Source organism: Panulirus ornatus, chromosome 20 (assembly GCF_036320965.1).
Source record: "Panulirus ornatus isolate Po-2019 chromosome 20, ASM3632096v1, whole genome shotgun sequence".
In the NCBI taxonomy this organism is placed as follows: domain Eukaryota; kingdom Metazoa; phylum Arthropoda; class Malacostraca; order Decapoda; family Palinuridae; genus Panulirus; species Panulirus ornatus.
In genome coordinates, this window is record NC_092243.1 from 44,581,729 (window position 1) to 44,605,470 (window position 23,742).

The 23,742-nt window shown below is 40.7% G+C and overlaps 1 protein-coding gene and 1 long non-coding RNA gene across 2 annotated transcripts in view; one reads left to right on the forward strand and one right to left on the reverse strand.

Annotated features, from left to right (window-relative positions):
- LOC139755973 (uncharacterized) overlaps window positions 1–23,742 on the reverse strand; it is a 166,339-nt gene that overhangs the window by 90,834 nt on the left and 51,763 nt on the right. The window lies entirely within an intron of this gene.
- The window catches only part of LOC139755972 (splicing regulator SDE2), an 87,265-nt gene continuing 65,490 nt past the window's right edge, over window positions 1,968–23,742 (forward strand). The window contains exons 1-3 of the mRNA XM_071674818.1: window positions 1,968–2,213; window positions 6,396–6,520; window positions 14,418–14,559. Of these exons, the coding sequence (XP_071530919.1) occupies window positions 6,416–6,520; window positions 14,418–14,559 (247 nt within the window). The 5' untranslated portion in view covers window positions 1,968–2,213; window positions 6,396–6,415. The remainder of the gene's footprint in view (window positions 2,214–6,395; window positions 6,521–14,417; window positions 14,560–23,742) is intronic.

Consider the following 23,742-nt stretch of genomic DNA (forward strand, 5'->3'; position numbering starts at 1 on the left):
CTTTACCAAACTCAGTCACCAGCTTCTGCAGTTTCTCACATGAATCAGCCACCAGCGCTGTATCATCAGCGAACAACAACTGACTCACTTCCCAAGCTCTCTCATCCCCAACAGACTTCATACTTGCCCCTCTTTCCAAAACTCTTGCATTTACCTCCCTAACAACCCCATCCATAAACAAATTAAACAACCATGGAGACATCACACACCCCTGCCGCAAACCTACATTCACTGAGAACCAATCACTTTCCTCTCTTCCTACACGTACACATGCCTTACATCCTCGATAAAAACTTTTCACTGCTTCTAACAACTTGCCTCCCACACCATATATTCTTAATACCTTCCACAGAGCATCTCTATCAACTCTATCATATGCCTTCTCCAGATCCATAAATGCTACATACAAATCCATTTGCTTTTCTAAGTATTTCTCACATACATTCTTCAAAGCAAACACCTGATCCACACACATCCTCTACCACTTCTGAAACCACACTGCTCTTCCCCAATCTGATGCTCTGTACATGCCTTCACCCTCTCAATCAATACCCTCCCATATAATTTACCAGGAATACTCAACAAACTTATACCTCTGTAATTTGAGCACTCACTCTTATCCCCTTTGCCTTTGTACAATGGCACTATGCACGCATTCCGCCAATCCTCAGGCACCTCACCATGAGTCATACATACATTAAATAACCTTACCAACCAGTCAACAATACAGTCACCCCCTTTTTTAATAAATTCCACTGCAATACCATCCAAACCTGCTGCCTTGCCGGCTTTCATCTTCCGCAAAGCTTTCACTACCTCTTCTCTGTTTACCAAATCATTTTCCCTAACCCTCTCACTTTGCACACCACCTCGACCAAAACACCCTATATCTGCCACTCTATCATCAAACACATTCAACAAACCTTCAAAATACTCACTCCATCTCCTTCTCACATCACCACTACTTGTTATCACCTCCCCATTTGCGCCCTTCACTGAAGTATATATATATATATATATATATATATATATATATATATATATATATATATATATATATATATATATATATATATATAATCACCATCATACAAGCAGTCTAACACTAAAGTGTTTATTATTTGATTTCCCAGGTAACAATAACACTATTTAACCACACTTTCCCTATCCTTCATGAACTTACCACTGACGTGTTAATATCGAAAGTAGTTTTAAATAGTAAAGCGAAACCCACGCTCTTTCATCATCCCTTACAGTAACAACATAGATTTCGTATGAAGAGGTAATTTTACCGTTTACGAGAAATGCTAAGATGATAAACCTAATATAGTGGCGTCTCTGCTCTGGATTTTACGAAGATTTCATCTTCCATAAGGCTTTCATCACCTTGTCTTTTCATCGCTCAACCTGCCATGACTCACGTCTCATACTTTCCCTAAACAAACACCCAACATCTAGCACTCTAGCATCACACACATAAGACAGTCATTCACAGTTTTCATCCCTTCTTTTCACCATATCTCTGCCTGTTACCAGTTCACGCTTGCACCCTTTCCCGATGTCCTCTTTCTCATGTTGTCCTCACACTATCAACCTCTTTTTAAAGAATGTCCTCATTCTCCCTGAACTTTACTGATACTCCAACTCTGATTTACCATCTTCTCTGCTTCTGTTTATGTATCTTAATAAAATCAACTCAGCCTCAAAGGATTGACCATTGAGTATCGTTTCATTTGTTTATGTTCACAATATTGGTTTAGAGATAACATGCCATTATATATTTAACTACTCTTCATTTCAAAATTATTTACACAGAAAAGATTAAAATGTAATAAATACTATTAAAACACAGAGTAATACGAAAAAAAATATATTGCGAACACGAATGGAAAAAAGAAAATGCTTTAATTTCCAATGCCTTAAGAATCAATTTACGGTTTTGTAACCTGGAATTAATAACTGTCCTCGACGTTGTGGTTATTTTGTAAACATAAACAGTAGAGTAGGCTTGTAGGAAGGTAGTATATTTCCTGTGTCAAGAATTTTAACATGCATTTTTAATATTTTCTACTATAAAAAGTTCCCACAACTAGTTGATAACATTACAACACTGCCTGAGGATCTGTAGAAAGTTTAGGAACATTGAAGAGGGACCTATGAGCTAAGAAAGGACAGTGTCTTGCACCATATATCGTGAACATTGATAACGGAAGGTAAGGGTACTTAAAGAACTTGCTTTGTTCTGAGCTTTTAACTTATTCTAAGCAAGAAAGCTTTTATATGTATGGGTTCTGTAGTAATAACTTTATGCTTTGTTCTGAGCTTTTAACTTATTCTAAGCAAGAAAGCTTTTATATGTATGGGTTCTGTAGTAATAACTTTATAAAGAAAAGCATGTTCTTATATTTTTAAACTCATGGCAGTGGTTTAGAAGGATGCTGATGAGGTATAGACACTAATCCAATGGTTATAAATCAGACGATGGTTGGAAGGGCTATTACGATCAGAGTAAACGTTGAGGTAAATTAAGTAAAAGTTTGTGGGGCGCTTAAAAATCAACCGTACCCAGAAATATCAAGGAGCTGAGATTTCCTGGGGCCACGAAATCCGGAAATAAGACTAAATCAGCCGAAATGTACCTAAATTCACCAGATTAACTCAGTACACCATACAATTTGTCTATGAAATGAGCTTGTAGAACAATCGTTTCATAATAAAAAACAAATTGAAGCAAATCAAAGCAATAATAAATATTTTGTCCTAGTGCTCTCACCAGATTGGTCTTCCAAACAATGATAGACATCATACATAGCTATACAGTAAATTAAAGTTAATTCATCATACATAGCTATACAGTAAATTAAAGTTAATTTATTTCTCATGTAATGAATGAAAGAAAAATCAACATTGAATAATAATTCAGGAAAAATCAGTGGTACTTGCCTTAACCAGGGAAATATAAAACTTACTCTGGGAGTGTATTGCGAAGATGGTGGTCAGTACTAAAAACAGCCTGGTGTTAATATATCTCCATGTGGTAGTGTCGCCTCCTCATGCACAGTGTGTATTGGTGGTCATGCTTTTAATACACCATGTTTCACATATATCCATTACTTCAGATGTTTACGTTATTTCATGATCTTTGTCCTTCCCATTTTTTACTACAATCCTTACACTTCAGTGACCTGTATTCACAGAACCCCTCACCCGGCAAGCACAAAACAACTGGCCTCCCAACTCTGTCTTAAACTTTAACCCATCAGACATACTGTCATCAGAAACCACACTCCCCAGAGAAACATAACTCCTACTCTCCCTCCTCACATTCTAGACAACACCCATCATTACAACACTACTACCACCATTTTATTATATTGCAAGACCCTTCATGCCTATGATACAGCTACCATAAATGAAGATACTGGGCTTGATCTACATCTTGTCTCAACACAACATCTTCAATAAACTCAGATTTGGACATATGTTAATGTGGAAGGCAGAATTTGATTATGCCTAATGGCTTCAATACCCAGTTTTTACCCATCTCTCTACTGAAAGCTCCTCACAGATTTCTTCTCTCCCTCAACATTTCTGTAGTTACACTTCTGAACTCAGTAAACATACTTGGTATTACTGTACCATCCAGTCATATCTTGTAAACCTAACATTACAAAAATAGTCAAGTCTGTCCCTGAGAAACTGAAAGTCATGTTTAGATGTCAAAATTTCTTATCTTCCAAATGGTTGCTCCGTTTGTACTATGGATTGATCTGTCCTTGTGTGGAGTACTGCTGTCACATCTGAGGTTGTTCCATCTCTGCAGCCTTACTTGACAGAGTTGAGTCAAAAGCAGTCCAACTTATCAACTCTCCCAGGTAACTTCAAAGCTTGACCCACTAGCTGTACACCTCCTCCTCAAACTTAGATTTTTGCTCCTGAGAGTTGGCTGCTTATGTGCCCCTACCACTAGCTAGACTATGCAATACCGGCCATTGGTAACTCAAGGGTGGGCCATTTCGTACTATTTCGTGTGTGGCAGGGAGGCGACAGAAATGGATGAAGGCAGCAAGTATGAATATGCACACGTGTATGTATGTATATGTATATGTATGTATACGTTGTGTGGGCATTTATGTATATACATGTGTATGTGGTTGGGTTGGGCCATTCTTTCATCTGTTTCTTGCACTACCTTCGCAAACGCAGGAGACAGCAATAAAGTAATATATTAAAAAATGTGTACATAAGTATGCGTATGTGAGTAAGAAAGATGGTCAAGGAGCATTATTGGATTACATACTATGTTACTGATAGGCATGTAAGAGAGACTTTTGGATGTGAATGTGTTGGGAGGGGCTGCTGGGGGATATCTGATCTTGACTTTGTGGAGGAAGGTGTGAAGATTTTATAGAGGCTTTTAGAAAAGAGGAAACATTATGAGTGAGAAGAGACTGGAGAGTAAGTAAGCTTGGAAAACAGACGTGTGAAGATATACCAAGAAAGATTGAGTGTAGAATGGGAAAAGGTTAGAGTAAACAAAGCTTGGGTAGTGTGTGAGAAATGGAAATATTTAAGGAAGCATTACTAACCTGTGAAAGAGATGCATGTGGCATGTGTAGGCAGGACATGGGCAGATTAGAAAGGGAATTAAGTGATGGGATGAAGAAGTTAAGTTGCTTGTGAAGGATGCAACTGACTGGGAGAGATATAAGAGAAAGTGGCAAGAGATCAAAAAGAAGGTGCACGGGCTGAAAAAGATGGCACATGAGAGTTGGGGCGAGCAAGTGTCAGTACACTTTAGGGAATATACAAAGATTTTTTTTTCTACATTGGAGGCTCCAGTCATGGGCAGGAGTCCACATTAAGGCTGGGCCTTATTGAAAAAGAGAAAGGTTAATGTTAGGGGAAAAGAACAGACAAAGGAAAGTATTTATGAAAACTGAAGGACATATAAACCTTGTTAGGGGAAGGGAATAGACAAGGGGAAGTATTTATGAAAACTGAAGGACATATAAACCTGTCTTTTAAAATGTGCTAGGTCATAGTTACTGGGAAAGTCACTATAGGGTAGAGAGTTCCAAACCTTCTAGGTGTACAGAAACACTTATCATAATGGCCCACCCTTGAGTTACTAATGGCCGGTATTGCATAGTCTAGCTAGTGGTAGGGGCACATAAGCAGCCAACTCTCAGGAGCAAAAATCAAGTTTGATGAGGAGGTGTACAGCTAGTGGGTCACCCTTGAAATCAGATATCCCCCAGCAGCCCCTCCCAACACATTCACATCCAAAAGTCTCTCTTACATGCCTATCAGTTACATAGTATGTAATCCAATAATGCTCCTTGACCATCTTTCTTACCCACATACGCATACTTATGTACACATTTTTTAATATATTACTTTATTGCTGTCTCCTGCATTTGCGAGGTAGTACAAGAAACAGATGAAAGAATGGCCCAACCCAACCACATACACATGTATATACATAAATGCCCACACAACGTATACATACATATACATATACATACATACACGTGTGCATATTCATACTTGCTGCCTTCATCCATTTCTGTCGCCTCCCTGCCACACACGAAATAGCACCCCCCCCCCCCCACCCCACACACACACACACACACACACACACACACACACACACACACCGTAAGGTAACACTAGGAAAAGAGAAAGCAGGCCACATTCGTTCACACTCAGTCTCAAGCTATCATGTGTAATGCACCGAAACCACAGCTCCCTTTCCACATCCTGGCCCCACAAAACTTTCCATGGTTTATCCCAGACGCTTCACATGCCCTGGTTCAATCCATTGACAGCGCGTCGACCCTGGTATACCACATTGTTCCAATTCACTCTGTTCCTTGCACGCCTTTCACCCTCCTGTATGGTCAGGTCCTGATCGCTCAAAATTCTTTTCACTCCATCCTTCCACCTCCAATTTGGTCTCGCGCTTCTCCTCGTTCCCTCTACCTCTGACACATATATCCTCTTTGTCAATCTTTCCTCACTCATTCTCTCCATGAGACCAAACCATTTCAAAACACCCTCTTCTGCTCTCTCAACCACACTCTTTTACCACACATCTCTTACCCTTTCATTACTTACTCGATCAAACCACCTCAAACCATATATTGTCCTCATACATTTTATTTCCAACACATCCACCCTCCTCCACATAACCTTATCTATAGCCCATGCCTTGCAATCATATAACATTGTTGGGACCACTTTTCCTTCAAACATACCCATTTTTGCTCTCCGAGATAACGTTCTCGCCTTCCACACATTCCTCAACGCTCTGCTCCCAGAACCTTCGCCCCCTCCCCTACCCTGTGACTCACTTCTGCTTCCATGGTTATCTTGTAATATTCTCCTTACAGGTTTTGATACAGCAGCCACAATGATACTCCTGGAGTCACATGTGTCTGGTCATCGACGATCATGGTGTATCAAAGGGAAAGATATGACAGGAAGGACAATTTTAGAAGCTTTGATCCAGAAAGAGGTTAGGAAAGCTCTTTTTGCATGCTTTGTTATCATAAACATTTGAGGTCTCTGTTTAATCTTAATGCTTCAAACACCTTAATATGCTAGTGGTACTAGTAAAGAAAAAATATGTAATGTCAAACGGACGACAGGATTTTAACTAATGGGAAGGAGAATTCTTTTAGGTCCAAGTGACACCTGTTCTTCCCCATGCATAGTACTACAGCAGAATTCTGATACCTCAGACTAATATGGGTTTACTTCTTCCAGGTAACTAAAATTTTCACATTCAGAAAAGTTCCCTCTTTATTAAAAAAAAGTAAGCTATATGCAGTATAAATCATACATCATTTGGAAAACATAGCACGTTATTTAGCACTTGTTGTAAACACAGATTAGGAATGCAAGTATGCAGGTGGGTATTCCACATGGGATAGACATTTTTTGTTTTTTAATTGTGGAAATTCAGGGTTTAGTCTGTTAAGGGGGTAAAGAAGACACCTTTGGCTTAAAGCAAAGAGAAGAAAAAATTCAGTACATGGTTGGTGAAGGTTCTTTCTGAATTTGCTGAGATGGGCCATATGTCCGATACAAAACACAAAAAGCAGCAGCTCCCGAAACTTCAGGAGCCCTTCCATATTTGTATTTGGTAATTATATCCTTAAGGAAATAATTTATGTGTGCTTACCTTCTTGTTAAACTTTGCCAGAAATTCCAGTACTATTTGGTTCTATATCCACAGCATGGACTATGAATTTTAGGTTCTTGTTGTTAACTACCTTTACACCCAGCCCCCATATGTGCAGAATCAAGCTGCATGGTTTCACATTCACACTTTGTATGTCTTGCATGTCTTGGGAGTAAAGTCAGGAGTTAGTGAGAGGACAAGAGCAAGGGAAGGAGTAGCACTACTCCTGAAACAGGAGTGGTGGGAGTATATGATAGTGTAAGAAAGTTAACTCTAGATTGATATGGGTAAAACTGAAAGTTGATGGAGAGAGATGGGTGATTATTGGTGTGCATGAGAAGAAAGATCATGAGGGACAAGTGTTTGAACGTGGAAGTTGAGGGAATAATTGATATATATGGGGTGTTCAGTGTTGTAAATGGAAATGGTGAAGAGCTTGCAGATTTATGTGCTGAAAAAGGACTGGTGATTGGGAATACCTGGTTTAAAAAAGAGAGATATACATAAGTATAAGTATGTAAGTAGGAGAGATGGCCAGAGAGCGTTATTGGATTATGTGTTAATTGATAGGCATGCGAAAGAGAGACTTTTGGATGTTAATGTGCGGAGAGGTGCAACTGGAGGGATTTTATTTTATTTATTTTGCTTTCGCTGTCTCCCGCGTTTGCAAGGCAGCGCAAGGAAACAGACGAAAGAAATGGCCCAACCCACCCCCATACACATGTATATACATACACGTCCACACATGCAAATATACATACCCATACATCTCAATGTACACATATATATACACACACAGACACATACATATATACACATGCACACAATTCACACTGTCTGCCTTTATTCATTCCCATCGCCACCTCGCCACACATGGAATAACATCCCCCTCCCCCCTCATGTGTGCAAGGTAGCGCTAGGAAAAGACAACAAAGGCCCCATTCGTTCACTCTCAGTCTCTAGCTGTCATGCAATAATGCCCGAAATCACAGCTCCCTTTCCACATCCAGGCCCCACAGAACTTTCCATGGCCCACCCCAGATGCCCCACATGCCTTGATTCAATCCAGGGAGGGATGTCTGATCATTATCTTGTGGAGGCGAAGGTGAAGATTTGTAGAGGTTTTCAGAAAAGAAGAGAAAATGTTGGGGTGAAGAGAGTGGTGAGAGTAAGTGAGCTTGGGAAGGAGACTTGTGTGAGGAAGTTCCAAGAGAGACTGAGTACAGAATAGAAAAAGGTGAGAACAAAGGAGCTAAGGGGAGTGGGGAAGGAATGGGATGTATTTAGGGGAGCAGTGATGGCTTGCGCAAAAGATGCTTGTGGCAGGAGAAGCGTGGGAGGAGGGCAGATTAGAAAGGGTAGTGAGTGGTGGGATGAAGAAGTAAGATTATTAGTGAAAGAGAAGAGAGAGGCATTTGGACGATTTTTGCAGGGAAATAATGCAAATGAGTGGTAGATGTATAAAAGAAAGAGGCAGGAGGTCAAGAGAAAGGTGCAAGAGGTGAAAAAGAGGGCAAATGAGAGTTGGGGTGAGAGAGTATCATTAAATTTTAGGGAGGATAAAAAGATGTTTTGGAAGGAGGTAAATAAAGTGCGTAAGACAAGGGAATAAATGGGAACTTCAGTGAAGGGGGCTAATGGGGAGGTGATAACAAGTAGTGGTGATGTGAGAAGGAGATGGAGTGAGTATTTTGAAGGTTTTGTTGAATGTGTTTGATGATAGAGTGGCAGATATAGGGTGTTTTGGTCGAGGTGGTGAGCAAAGTGAGAGGGTTAGGAAGGATGATTTGGTAAACAGAGAAGAGGTAGTAAAAGCTTTGCGGAAGATGAAAGCCGGCAAGGCAGCGGGTTTGGATGGTATTGCAGTGGAATTTATTAAAAAAGGGGGTGACTGTATTGTTGACTGGTTAGTAAGGTTATTTAATGTATGTATGATTCATGGTGAGGTGCCTGAGGATTGGCGGAATGCTTGCATAGTGCCATTGTACAAAGGCAAAGGGGATAAGAGTGAGTGCTCAAATTACAGAGGTATAAGTTTGTTGAGTATTCCTGGTAAATTATATGGGAGGGTATTGGTTGAGAGGGTGAAGGCAGGTACAGAGCATCAGATTGGGAAGAGCAGTGTGGTTTCAGAAGTGGTAGAGGATGTGTGGATCAGGTGTTTGCTTTGAGGAATGTATGTGAGAAATACTTAGAAAAGCAAATGGATTTGTATGTAGCATTTATGGATCTGGAGAAGGCATATGGTAGAGTTGATAGAGATGCTCTGTGGAAGGTATTAAGAATATATGGTGTGGGAGGCAAGTTGTTAGAAGCAGTGAAAAGTTTTTATCGAGGATGTAAGGCATGTGTACGTGTAGGAAGAGAGGAAAGTGATTGGTTCTCAGTGAATGTAGGTTTGCGGCAGGGGTGTGTGATGTCTCCATGGTTGTTTAATTTGTTTATGGATGGAGTTGTTAGGGAGGTAAATGCAAGAGTTTTGGAAAGAGGGGCAAGTATGCAGGCTGTTGTGGATGAGAGAGCTTGGGAAGTGTCAGTTGTTGTTCGCTGATGATACAGCGCTGGTGGCTGATTCGGGTGAGAAACTGCAGAAGCTGGTGACTGAGTTTGGTAAAGTGTGTGAAAGAAGAAAGTTGAGAGTAAATGTGAATAAGAGCAAGGTTATTAGGTACAGTAGGGTTGAGGGTCAAGTCAATTGGGAGGTAAGTTTAAATGGAGAAAAACTGGAGGAAGTGTAGTGTTTTAGATATCTGGGACTGAATTTGGCAGCGGACGGAACCATGGAAGTGGAAGTGAATCATAGGGTGGGGGAGGGGGCGAAAATTCTGGGAGCACTGAAGAATGTGTCGAAGTCAAGAACATTATCTCGGAAAGCAAAAGTGGGTATGTTTGAAGGAATAGTGGTTCCAACAATGATAATTACATGGTTGCGAGGCGTGGGCTATGGATAGAGTTGTGCGGAGGAGGGTGGATGTGCTGGAAATGAGATGTCTGAGGACAATATGTGGTGTGAGGTGGTTTGATCGAGTAAGTAATAATAGGGTAAGAGAGATGTGTGGTAATAAAAAGAGTGTGGTTGAGAAAGCAGAAGAGGGTGTTTTGAAATGGTTTGGTCACATGGAGAGAATGAGTGAGGAAAGATTGACCAAGAGGATATATGTGTCGGAGGTGGAGGGAACGAGGAGAAGTGGGAGACCAAATTGGAGGAGGAAAGATGGAGTGAAAAAGCTTTTGAGTGATCGGGGCTTGAACATGCAGGAGGGTGAAAGGCGTGCAAGGAATAGAGTGAATTGGAATGATGTGGTATACCGGGGTCGACGTGCTGTCAATGGATTGAACCAGGGCATGTGAAGCGTCTGGGGTAAACCATGGAAAGTTCTGTGGGGCCTGGATGTGGAAAGGGAGCTGTGGTTTTGGTGCATTATTACATGACAGCTAGAGACTGAGTGTGAATGAATGTGGCCTTTGTTGTCTTTTCCTGGTGCTACCTCGCACACGAGGGGGAGGGGGTTGTTATTTCATGTGTGGCGAGGTGGCGATGAGTATGAATAAAGGCAGACAGTATGAATTATGTACATGTGTATATATGTATATGTCTGTGTGTGTACATATATGTATACGTTGAGATGTATAGGTATGTATATTTGCGTGTGTGGACATGTATGTATATACATGTGTATGTGGGTGGGTTGGGCCATTCTTTCGTCTGTTTCCTTGCGCTATCTCACTAACGCGGGAGACATCGACAAAGCAAAATAATAAAAAAATAATAAAATTTAAAAAACAAAATCCATAAGTGCTCTGGTAAGATTCTTGGTTGTATTGCTTATTTATTAACTCAAATTGCATGCCACTCATAGCTGGGCATGCTGGGTAGTAATGCTGGCCTGCTGCTTAGTCACCAAATGGTTCTCAGAGAGAGCAAAACTTTGCTGAATTTGGAGCTGTCATAATATGTGCTGCAATCTTTACATTTAGCATCACAGGAGCTAAATGCTCTATTTGTAACCAGCAGATGCCTAATTAAAAAAGAATAAAATTTTCATGTTAGAAGAAAAGTTAACAATGAGTAAGAAGCTTGAGCAAGGGGAGCATTCCGCCAGTATAGCACAAAGCTACAATTGAAGCTACAGTATTCTTCTTTAAGGCAGAATTCTGACAAAGTTAAGAAAGCAGTTGCTGAAACAATATTAGTTTCAGCAAAGTCTGTCCCATGTGTAAAATGCTCTGTTAATAAGAGATGAGGTAAAGTTAAGGAAATGGATCACATGAACTATCAAGAAAGACAAAAAAATTGAAGTGTGCATTGCTGAAAGATGAGAATGACGTATGATGATTTATGTTTTGTAACACAGAAAGAATGAACAAATATATCATGAAATTAAAAACTTCCAAGAGTGGAAAACAAAGTACTGTAATAACCCTTAAATTGCTAATGATCATCATTTGAAATGCATTATTCACTATATGTCTTACTGTGACAATTTGAATTTCCAACACCATAATTTGAGTCACTTCACCTTGGCATCATCCAGGATGAAGTTTGCATGTCATTTCTCCCTCATTCCAGGTGGCTGGGAAGGTATGTCAATAAGTGTACTGCATATAGAAAGAGAACTGTACATAAATGTAAATACTGGGCATAAATTTTTTTTCAAAGTGCCTATGTCTAAAGCCATTATCAGAAGTAATACATTTTGAAGTTCTGAAACATGATAAGGAAAATGCATCTCAGGAAATATGTATTTTATGCAAGTTATTCCATGGAAGTGTGTATGCTTACTGGCAGTGATTATATTCAAATACACAGTAATTAAGTGCTAAAACCTGAACAATGATAATTCTTTATAGTACCTCTGTGTCTTGGAACATGATTGCAAAATGCATGAGGAAATACACACTGCCTTTATTTCCATGTAAAGGGAGTGCAAGAAACAGCACTCAGCATATGGCAGTTGACTGTGGAAACAACTTTACGACTAAGCCAGTGCCACTTAGGTGTAATGTTTCTCATACATGTTCATCATTTCCTGCCTTAGTGAGGCAGGTTTGGATTGTACTGCAGTGTAATTCATTTAAAGAGGGAGTGACTGTGTTATTGATTGGTTGCTAAGAATATTCACAGTATGTATGGACCATGGTGAAGTGCCTGAGGATTAGCGGAATGCATGCATAATGCAATTGTACAAAGGCAAAGGGGATAAAAGTTAGTGTTTAAACAACAGAGGCATAAGTTTGTTGAGTATTCCTGGGATGCATATATAGGTGCATATATGTACACAAATGTGTATGTGAGTGGATGTGTCCTTTGGCTGTTTTCTGGTGCTACCTCGCTAATGCAAAAAATGGTGATCAAGCATAATAAAATGTCTTGAGTATACTAGTAAAATTGTTTGTAAGAGATTTGATTGATAGAGTGAGGGAAGTGACTGAATGCAGAATAAATGAAGAACAAAGGGTTTTAAGCAAGGGAGGGGATGTATGGATCAGGTTTTTGCTGTGAAAAGACTGTGGAAAAGTATCTAGCAAAAGGTGAGTAGCTGTATGCAGCTTTTATGGAATTAGAGAGAGTGTATGACAGAGTCAAGTGGAATACTTTATGGGATTTTTGAAGGAAATGTGGAACAGGAAGGCAACTGTTGGATAGCACGAAAGTCTTCTAAAGAGGAACAAATGCATATGTAAGAGTGAATGGAGAGTTGAGCAAAAGTTTTGGTATACATGCAGGCATGAGTCAGGGCTATGTGATGTCACCATGGCTTTTTAACATATATATGGATGGAGTGTTTAGAGAGATGAAAGTAAAATTAGGGAAAGTGGGTGCAGAGATGGAGTGTGGTGGTGAGGTATGGTGGCATGTGGCAAGTTTGTTTGCAGATGATACTGTGTTGTTTGTTGAGAGTGAAGAGAAGTTACAGAAGGTTGTAAGTGTGTGTTTTATGATGTCTAAACATGGGCAATTAAAGGTAAATGTAAGTAAAAGTAAAGTAATGGTTTGAAAAGATACAGATTTTTGCAAAGCACTATAGAGTGAGAGAAGAAAGTTTGCTAAATTGTGCTATAGATATGGAGGGAGAAAGGCTTTAAAAATTTAAGTATTTGCATGTTGTTTTAGGTAAGTTTGGTGACATGGAGGGAGAGATAAGGGGAAAAGCAGTACAGGGTAGAAGAGTCATTGGGTCCCTTAACAGAATAATGAAGGCTAGAGGTGTAAGTATGGATGTGAAGAAAGGATTGAAGGACAGCTTAGTTCTCCTCACCCTGACCTATGCAGCCAAACCAAGAACATGGAATATGTCATAAAGGGCAAGAATCCATGCTGTAGAGATGAGCTATTTGAGAGGAGCATACAGTATAACTAGATGGAATGAAGAGAGAAATAAGAGGGTGTTTGAGAGATTTGGTATGGCAAAGGGAATGAATTGCTGAGTGGGAGAGTTGGTGAAACAATACTTTTAGGTAGTTCAGGCATGTGGAAAGAATGCAAGATGGGGAGTTCACAAGGAGAGTGTATGAAAGTACGATGAAAGGGATTGGTGTGATAGGAACGCCACCTGTGACGTGGGGAAATAGGGTGGAAAATTTCTGGAAGCAGAAAAATGGTGGAAGAATGCATGGAATGATGTATGTGAGGCAGTCATGATAAGGACGGAGATAAGTGGAGACTCTCTTGCCATGGCCACCCTCTTGATGGGGGTTCCTGGAGGGAACTTATGTCAGAGATATAGATAAGTAAATGTCCTGCCCCTTTCTCTTATATACTTCCCAATTACTTGCACTCCTTCATTGCAATTATTGCCATACACATCTCTGTTTACCTTTCACTGGCAACTTAAAATGCCCATCTCACCACTCACTATCTTTCCTTACCAGTCCTTCCATTTTCAGAATGTCACACATTTCTCTCGCACATGGTTGGAGTGCTTCCCAAGATACCTTACATTCCACACCTACTCTGTTAACTTCATTTACTCTACACTCCATCTTCTCTGGTATATCTTCACACACATCTTTTCCAAGCTCACTTTTTTTTTACTGCCCTCTTTCCACTAACATCATTTCCTGTTTTCTGAAAGCCTCCACAAACCTTCACCATGAAGGGTGTTGGAAACTGGGTTTCCACACTAAATGAGGTGGTATCTCATTTTGCTTGCAGACTCCACACAGGAGAGAAAAGGCTTTTCAACCATCAAGACATATATATTCCATTATCTGTTGGTGTTCACAGGGGCAAGTTTCAGATGTTGTTTTGCAGTCCAGTGGTCATATCCTCTCCCCTTCATCACCAGTACCTGAAGATGCAACTGTTGTGGCTACTCTCAGGCTCCTTGGGGGAAAAGGTGGATTTGGCTCTATGCTACGAGCTATCGGTAAGTAATTTTGTGACATGCTAATTTTTTCCAGTCTATTTTTGACTAGTACACACACACACAAACACAATGATGCTGGTGCAGAGATCACCATGGACCATATATTGATGTTCAAAATTTTATATCTGCTCTCCAGCAGGTTTGTTGGGCACAAGTAAGCAGAGGAAATAAAGTGTGTAGGGGACCCTGAATGACATATAATTTGGATTTGTCTAATCTGCCAATTCTTGGGAGTGTGGTAAAAGGTGGGAGCCAGAAAACCTCAGATACAAAAAGAATTATCAGTGTTGCCAACCACAATGTATCAAAAAGTATTATACACTTAAAGATTATATTTATAATTTATTATACTTAATCACTGTTTCCTGTGTCAGCAAGGTAGTGCCAGAGAACAAACGAAGAATGGCCCATCCACTCAAATACACATATATATACATAAATGCCCATACGTACACACATACATACATAGACATATACATATATACACAAGTACATATTCATACTTGCTTCCCTTCATCAATTTCTGGTGCTACTCCACCCCACAGGAAAAACCATCGCTACCCACTGCTTCAGTGAGATAGCACCAGGAACTCAGACAAAAAAAGGCCACATTCATTCACACTCAGTCTCTAGCTGTTATGTATAATGCACTGAAACCACAGCTCCTGATCCACATTCAGGCCCCGCAGACCTATCCATGGTTTGCCTCAGATGTTTCACATGCCCTGGTTCAGTCCACTGACAGCATGTCAACCCCGGTATAAATATATATATATATTCTATTTACTGATTTATTTTGCTTTGTTGCTGTCTCCTGCATTAGCAAGGTAGCACAAGGAAACAGATGACAGAATGGCCCAACCCACCCACATACACATGTATATACATACACATCCACACACGCAAATATACATACCTATACATCTCAATGTACACACATATATACACACACAGACATATACATATATACACATATACATAATTCATACTTTCTGCTGCCTTTATTTATTCCCATCGCCACCTCGCAAACACATGGAATAACAACCCCCTCCCCCCTCATGTGTGCGAGGTAGCACTAGGAAAAAGACAACAAAGGCCCCATTCGTTCACACTCACTCTCTAGCTGTCATGTAATCATGCACCGAAACCACAGCTCCCTTTCCACATCCAGACCCCACAGAACTTTCCATGGTTTACCCCAGATGCTTCACATGCCCTGGTTCAATCCATTGACAGCACGTCGACCCCGGTATACCACATTGTTCCAATTCACTCTATTCCTTGCACGCCTTTCACCATCCTGCATGTTCAGGCCCCGATCACTCAAAATCTTTTTCACTCCATCTTTCCACCTCCAATTTGGTCTCCCACTTCTCCTCATTCCCTCCACCTCTGACACATATATCCTCTTGGTCAATCTTTCCTCGCTCATTCTTTCCATGTGACCAAACCATTTCAAAACACCCTCTTCTGCTCTCTCAACCACGCTCTTTTTATTTCCACACATCTCTCTTACCCTTACATTACTTACTCGATCAAACTACCTCACAACACATACTGTCCTCAAACATCTCATTTCCAGCACATCCACCCTCCTGCGCACAACTCTATCCATAGCCGACGCCTCGCAACCATACAACATTGTTGGAACCACTATTTCTTCAAACATACCCATTTTTGCTTTACGAGATAATGTTCTCGACTTCCAAACATTCTTCAAGGCTCCCAGAATTTTCGCCCCCTCCCCCACCCTATGATTCACTTCTGCTTCCATGGTTCCATCCGCTGCCAGATCCACTCCCAGATATCTAAAACACTTTACTTCCTCCAGTTTTTCTCCATTCAAACTTACCTCCCAGTTGACTTGACCCTCAACCCTACTGTACCTAATAAACTTGCTCTAATTCACATTTACTCTTAACTTTCTTCTTTCACACACTTTACCAAACTCAGTCACCAGCTTCTGCAGTTTCTCACATGAATCAGCCACCAGCGCTGTATCATCAGCGAACAACAACTGACTCACTTCCCAAGCTCTTTCATCCCCAACAGACTTCATACTTGCCCCTCTTTCCAAAACTCTTGCATTCACCTCCCTAACAACCCCATCCATAAACAAATTAAACAACCATGGAGACATCACACACCCCTGCCACAAACCTACATTCACTGAGAACCAATCACTTTCCTCTCTTCCTACATGTACACATGCCTTACATCCTCAATAGAAATTTTTCACTGCTTCTAACAACTTGCCTCCCACACCATATATTCTTAATACCTTCCACAGAGCATCTCTATCAACTCTATCATACGCCTTCTCCAGATCCATAAATGCTACATACAAATCCATTTGCTTTTCTAAGTACTTCTCACATACATTCTTCAAAGCAAACACCTGATCCACACATCCTCTACTACTTCTGAAACCACACTGCTCTTTCCCAATCTGATGCTCTGTACATGCCTTCACCCTCTCAATCAATACCCTCCCATATAATTTCCCAGGAGTACTCAACAAACTTATACCTCTGTAATTTGAGCACTCACTTATCCCCTTTGCCTTTGTACAATGGCACTATGCAAGCCTTCCGCCAGTCCTCAGGCACCTCACCATGAATCATACATACATTAAATAACCTTACTAACCAGTCAACGATACAGTCTCCCCCTTTTTTAATAAATTCCACTGCAATACCATCCAAACCCGCTCCCTTGCCGGCTTTTATCTTTTGCAAAGCTTTTACTACCTCTTCTCTGTTTACCAAATCATCCTCCCTAACCCTCTCACTTTGCACACCACCTCGACCAAAACACCCTATATCTGCCATTCTATCATCAAACACATTCAACAAACCTTCAAAATACTCACTCCATCTCCTTCTCACATCACCACTACTTGTTATCACCTCCCCATTTGCCCCCTTCACTGAAGTTCCCATTTGTTCCCTTGTCTTACGCACTTTATTTACCTCCTTCCAAAACATCTTTTTCTTCTCCCTAAAATTTAATGATACTCTCACCCCAACTCTCATTTGCCCTCTTTTTCACCTCTTGCACCTTTCTCTTGACCTCCTGCCTCTTTCTTTTATACATCTCCCACTCATTTGCATTATTTCCTTGCAAAAATCGTCCAAATGCCTCACTCTTCTCTTTCACTAATAATCTTACTTCTTCATCCCACCACTCACTACCCTTTCTAATCTGCCCACCTTCCACAATTCTCATGCCACAAGCATCTTTTGCGCAAGCCATCACTGCTTCCCTAAATACATCCCATTCCTCCCCCACTCCCTTTACCTCCTTTATTCTCACCTTTTTCCATTCTGTACTCAGTCTCTCCTGGTACTTCCTCACAAAAGTCTCCTTCCCAAGCTCACTTACTCTCACTACTCTCTTGACCCCAACATTCTCTCTTCTCTTCTGAAAACCTCTACAGATCTTCACCTTCGCCTCTACAAGATAATGATCAGACATCCCTCCAGTTGCACCTCTCAGCACATTGGCATCCAAAAGTCTCTCTTTCGCGTGCCTATCCATTAGCACGTAATCCAATAAAGCTCTCTGGCCATCTCTCCTACTTACATACGTATACTTATGTATATCTCTCTTTTTAAACCAGGTATTCCCAATCACCAGTCCTTTTTCAGCACATAAATCTACAAGCTCTTCACCATTTCCATTTACAACACTGAACACCTCATCTATACCAATTATTCCCTCAACTGCCACATTACTCACCTTTGCATTCAAATCACCCATCACCATAACCCGGTCTCGTGCATCAAAACCACTAACACACTCATTCAGCTGCTCCCAAAACACTTGCCTCTCATGATCTTTCTTCTCATGCCCAGGTGCATATGCACCAATAATCACCCATCTCTCTCCATCAACTTTCAGTTTTACCCATATCAATATGGAGTTTACTTTCTTACACTCTATCACATTTATTTTGCTTTGTCGCTGTCTCCCGCGTTAGCAAGGTAGCGCAAGGAAACAGAAGAAAGAATGGCCCACCCCACCCACATACACATGTATATACATACACGTCCACACACTCAAATATACATACCTATACATCTCAACGTATACATATATATACACACACAGACATATACATATATACACATGTACATAATTCATACTGTCTGCCCTTATTCTTTCCCATCGCCACCCTGCCACACATGAAATTAAATCCCCCTCCCCCCTCATGTGTGCGAGGTAGCGCTAGGAAAAGACAACAAAGGCCACATTCATTCACGCTCAAGCCTCTAGCTGTCATGTAATAATGCACCGAAACCACAGCTCCCTTTCCACACCCAGGTCCCACAGAACTTTCTATGGTTTACCCCAGACGCTTCACATGCCCTGGTTCAATCCATTGACAGCACGTCGACCCCGGTATACCACATCGTTCCAATTCACTCTATTCCTTGCATGCCTTTCACCCTCCTGCATGTTCAGGCCCCGATCACTCAAAATCTTTTTCACACCATCTTTCCACCTCCAATTTGGTCTTCCACTTCTCCTCGTTCCCTCCACCTGACACATATATCGTCTTGGTCAATCTTTCCTCACTCATTCTCTCCATGTGACCAAACCATTTCAAAACACCCTTTTCTGCTCTCTCAACCACACTCTTTTTATCACCACACATCTCTCTCACCCTCTTAGTACTTACTCGATCAAACCACCTCACACCACATATTGTCCTCAGACATCTCATTTCCAGCACATCCACCCTCCTCCGCACAGCTTTATCTATAGCATACGCCTCGCAACCATATAACATTGTTGGAACCACTATTCCTTCAAACATACCCATTTTTGCTTTCTGAGATAATGTTCTCGACTTCCACACATTCTTCAACGCTCCCAGAACTTTTGCCCCCTCCCCCACCCTATGATTCACTTCCGCTTCCATGGTTCCATCAGCTGCCAAATCCACTCCCAGATATCTAAAACACTTCACTTCCTCCAGTTTTTCTCCATTCAAACTTACCTCCCAATTGACTTGTCCCTGAACCCTACCGTACCTAATAACCTTACTCTTATTCACATTTACTCTCAGCTTTCTTCTTTCACACACTTTACCAAACTCAGTCACCAACTTCTGCAGTTTCTCACACGAATCTGCCACCAGCGCTGTATCATCAGCAAACAACAACTGACTCACTTCCCAAGCTCTCTCATCCACAACAGACTGCATACTTGCCCCCCTTTCCAAAACTCTTGCATTCACCTCCCTAACAACCCCATCCATAAACAAATTAAACAACCATGGAGACATCACACACCCCTGCCACAAACCTACATTTACTGAGAACCAATCACTTTCCTCTCTTTCTACATGTACATATGCCTTACATCCTCGATAAAAACTTTTCACTGCTTCTAACAACTTGCCTCCCACACCATATATTCTTAATACCTTCCAGAGCATTTCTATCAACTCTATCACATGCCTTCTCCAGATCCATTAATGCTACATACAAATCCATTTGCTTTTCTAAGTATTTCTCACATGCATTCTTCAAAGCAAACACCTGATCCACGCATACTCTACCACTTCTCAAACCACACTGCTCTTTCCCAATCTGATGCTCTGTACATGCCTTCACCCTCTCAATCAATACCCTCCCATATAATTTCCCAGGAATACTCAACAAACTTATACCTCTGTAATTTGAGCACTCACTTTTATCCCCTTTGCCTTTATACAATGGCACTATGCAACCATTCTGCCAATCCTCAGGCACCTCACCATGAGTCATACACACATTAAATAATCTTACCAACCAGTCAACAATATAGTCACCCCCTTTTTTAATCAATTCCACTGCAATACCATCCAAACCTGCTTCCTTGCTAGCTTTCACCTTCTGCAAAGCTTTTACTACCTCTTCTCTGTTTACCAACTCATTCTCCCTTACCCTCTCACTTTGCACACCACCTCGACCAAAACACCCTATATCTGCCACTCTATCATCAAACACATTCCACAAACCTTTAAAATACTCACTCCATCTCCTTCTCACATCACCACTACTTGTTATCACTTCCACATTAGCCCCCTTCACTGAAGTTCCCATTGATTCCCTTGTCTTATGCACTTTATTTACCTCCTTCCAAAACATCTTTTTATTCTCCCTAAAATTTAATGATACTCATCCACCCCAACTCTCATTTGCCCTCTTTTTCACCTCTTGCACCTTTCTCTTGACCTCCTGCCTCTTTCTTTAATACATCTCCCAGTTATTTGCATTATTTCCCTGCAAAAATCATCCCAATGCCTCTCTCTTCTCTTTCACTGACAATCTTACTTCTTCATCCCACCACTAACTACCCTTTCTAATCTGCCCACCTCCCACGCTTCTCATGCCACAAGCATCTTTTGCACAAGCCATCACTGCTTCCCTAAATACATCCCACTCCTCCCCTACTCCCATATGTCCTTTGTTCTCACCTTCTTCCATTCTCTACTCATTCTCTCCTGGTACTTCTTCACACAAGTCTCCTTACCAAGCTCACTTACTCTCACCACTCTCTTCACCCTAACATACATTCTTCTTTTCTGAAAACCTCTACAAATCTTCAACTGTGCCTCCACAAGATAATATTCAGGGTGAGAAACTGCAGAAGCTGGTGACTGAGTTTGGTAAAGTGTGTGAAAGAAGAAACCTGAGAGTAAATGTGAATAAGAGCAATGTTATTAGGTACAGTAGGGTTGAGGGACAAGTCAATTGGGAGGTAACTTTAAATGGAGAAAAACTGGAGGAAGTGAAGTGTTTTAGATATCTGGAAGTGGATTTGGCAGCAGATGGAACCATGGAAGCAGAAGTGAGTCACAGGGCGGGGGAGGGAGCGAACGTTCTGGGAGCGTTGAAAAATGTGTGGAAGGGGAGAACATTATCTCGGAAAGCAAAAATGGGTATGTTTGAAGGAATAGTAGTTCCAACAATGTTATATGGTTGTAAGGCGTGGGCTATAGATAGGGTTGTGCGGAGGAGGGTGGATGTGTTGGAAATGAGATGTTTGAGGACAATATTTGGTGTGAGTAATGAAAGAGTAAGAGAGATATGTAGTAATAAAAAGAGTGTGGTTGAGAGAGCAGAAGAGGGTGTTTTGAAATGGTATGGTCACATGGAGAGAATGAGTCAGGAAAGATTGGCAAAGAGGATATATGTGTCAGAGGTGGAGGGAACGAGAAGTGGGAGACAAAATTGGAGGTGGAAGGATGGAGTGTAAAAGATTTTGAGCGATCGGGGCCTGAACATGCATGAGGTTGAAAGGCGTGCAAGGAATAGAGTCAGTTGAAACAATGTGGTATACCGGGGTTAACATGCTGTCAATGGATCGAACCAGGGCATGTGAAGCATCTGGGGTAAGCCATGGAAAGTTTTGTGGGGCTTGGATGTGGAAAGAGAGCTGTGCTTTCTGTGCATTATATACCACAGCTAGAGATTGAGTGTGAACGAATGTGGCCGTTGTTGTCTTTTTCTAGTGCTACCTCGTGTGTGTGTGTGTGTGTGTGTGTGTTGGGGGGGGGGGGGGGGGGGGTGTCATTTCATGTGTGGTGGGGTGGTGACGGGAATGAATAAAGGCAGCAAGTATGAATTATGTACATGTGTGTATATGTCTGTGTATGTATATTATGTATATGCTGATATGTATATACATAGGTATGTATATGTGCATGTGTGGACATGTATGTATATACATGTGTATGTGGGTGGGTTGGGCCATTCTTTCGTCTTTTTCCTTGTGCTACCTCGCTAACACAGGAGACAGCAACAAAGTATTATTTATTTATTTATCATACGACAAAGTATAATAAATAATATATTCATGATAGAAATGGGAAGAGGAGACAGAAGTGCAATAGAATTAGTAAACAAAAATGTAACAAAGTAAAGATAAATGGTACTGTATTTACCGATGTTAAAATATTTACAGGCAAAAGATAACACAAACAGCTTAGTATTAAAATTCTCCCTAGATACATCATATTCTTATGCAAAAAAGATATTTTTCTTATTTTTCCATTTTGGAGGAACAAATTAAGAACTTCAGAAGTGGAATCAAGTATGAGGAAACACCAAGACCAGGCAAAAGGCAATTTTGACTAGGTCCTCAACAAGGGGGAAACATGAGGAAGAGACCAAGCAGTGGTCAGTAGTTTAGGAAGGCTCTTGAAATAGTTAAGAAATAGGATCAGAAGTTAATACTATTACAAATGGAAGTTTAGAAGTTTTGGGACCAAGTTAAAGATTATGAAAGATTTCATGGGATGAAAGAGGGACTAAGTGAGCTCAGAATAATGACTTTGGATATAAACAAAAATTCAGGTTAATGAAGGGGATTCAAGAAATATAATCAAAGGAAAAAAGGCAAATTCCTTAACAGCAAATAAGGTCTGATGGCCCTTTTCAAAATGTCTAAGAGGTTGATGAGCTAGAGGAAAGAAATGAAATGCATAATGAACCTGTTGGCAACAGTGGGTAGGGACGTCCAACAAAGCAGTTGATCAATAGACAAAGGACATGAAGAATGATGAAGTGGAACACTGACCTGGGAGCATTTATACAAATGTAGACAGGGAATTGAATGAAGTAGTAGAAAGATTAATATGCACTTATAGTTGGAATAATAAAAAAAAATGTTTAAGGCTAGGTTAATGAAAGGTTAAGTACAGTGCAGAGCATACAAGACCAATCCTTGTTAACAAAAAGGAAAATTTTTGAGAAAGAGATACTGAGGTAGACAAATACAACTATCTATTGACAAGTATCAGAATGGCTTTTAGGTATATGGATAAGGAAGTATATAAACAGCTATTAATACCCTAACATAAAAGTGAAACTAAAATATGCTTCTCAAGTTTGGCAATTGCACTTAAAGAAGCACAAAGAGCTCACTGAGAAAGTCCAGAGGAGGTCACCAAAGACAGTACCAGAATTAAGAATGCTACTCAACAGGGAAAGGCTGGAGGCTTCAAATTTACCCACCTTGGAAGAGAAAAAACTGAGGGGTGATCTGATCATAACCTAATTTTTAAAAGAGATGTGGACAGTAGACATTTCTTTGAGAGATGTAGGGATAGAGCAACCAGAGGACATAAAATGAAATTAAGTAAGAAACTTGCAAATGAAGATGTAAACACTTTTATGATATGAGTGG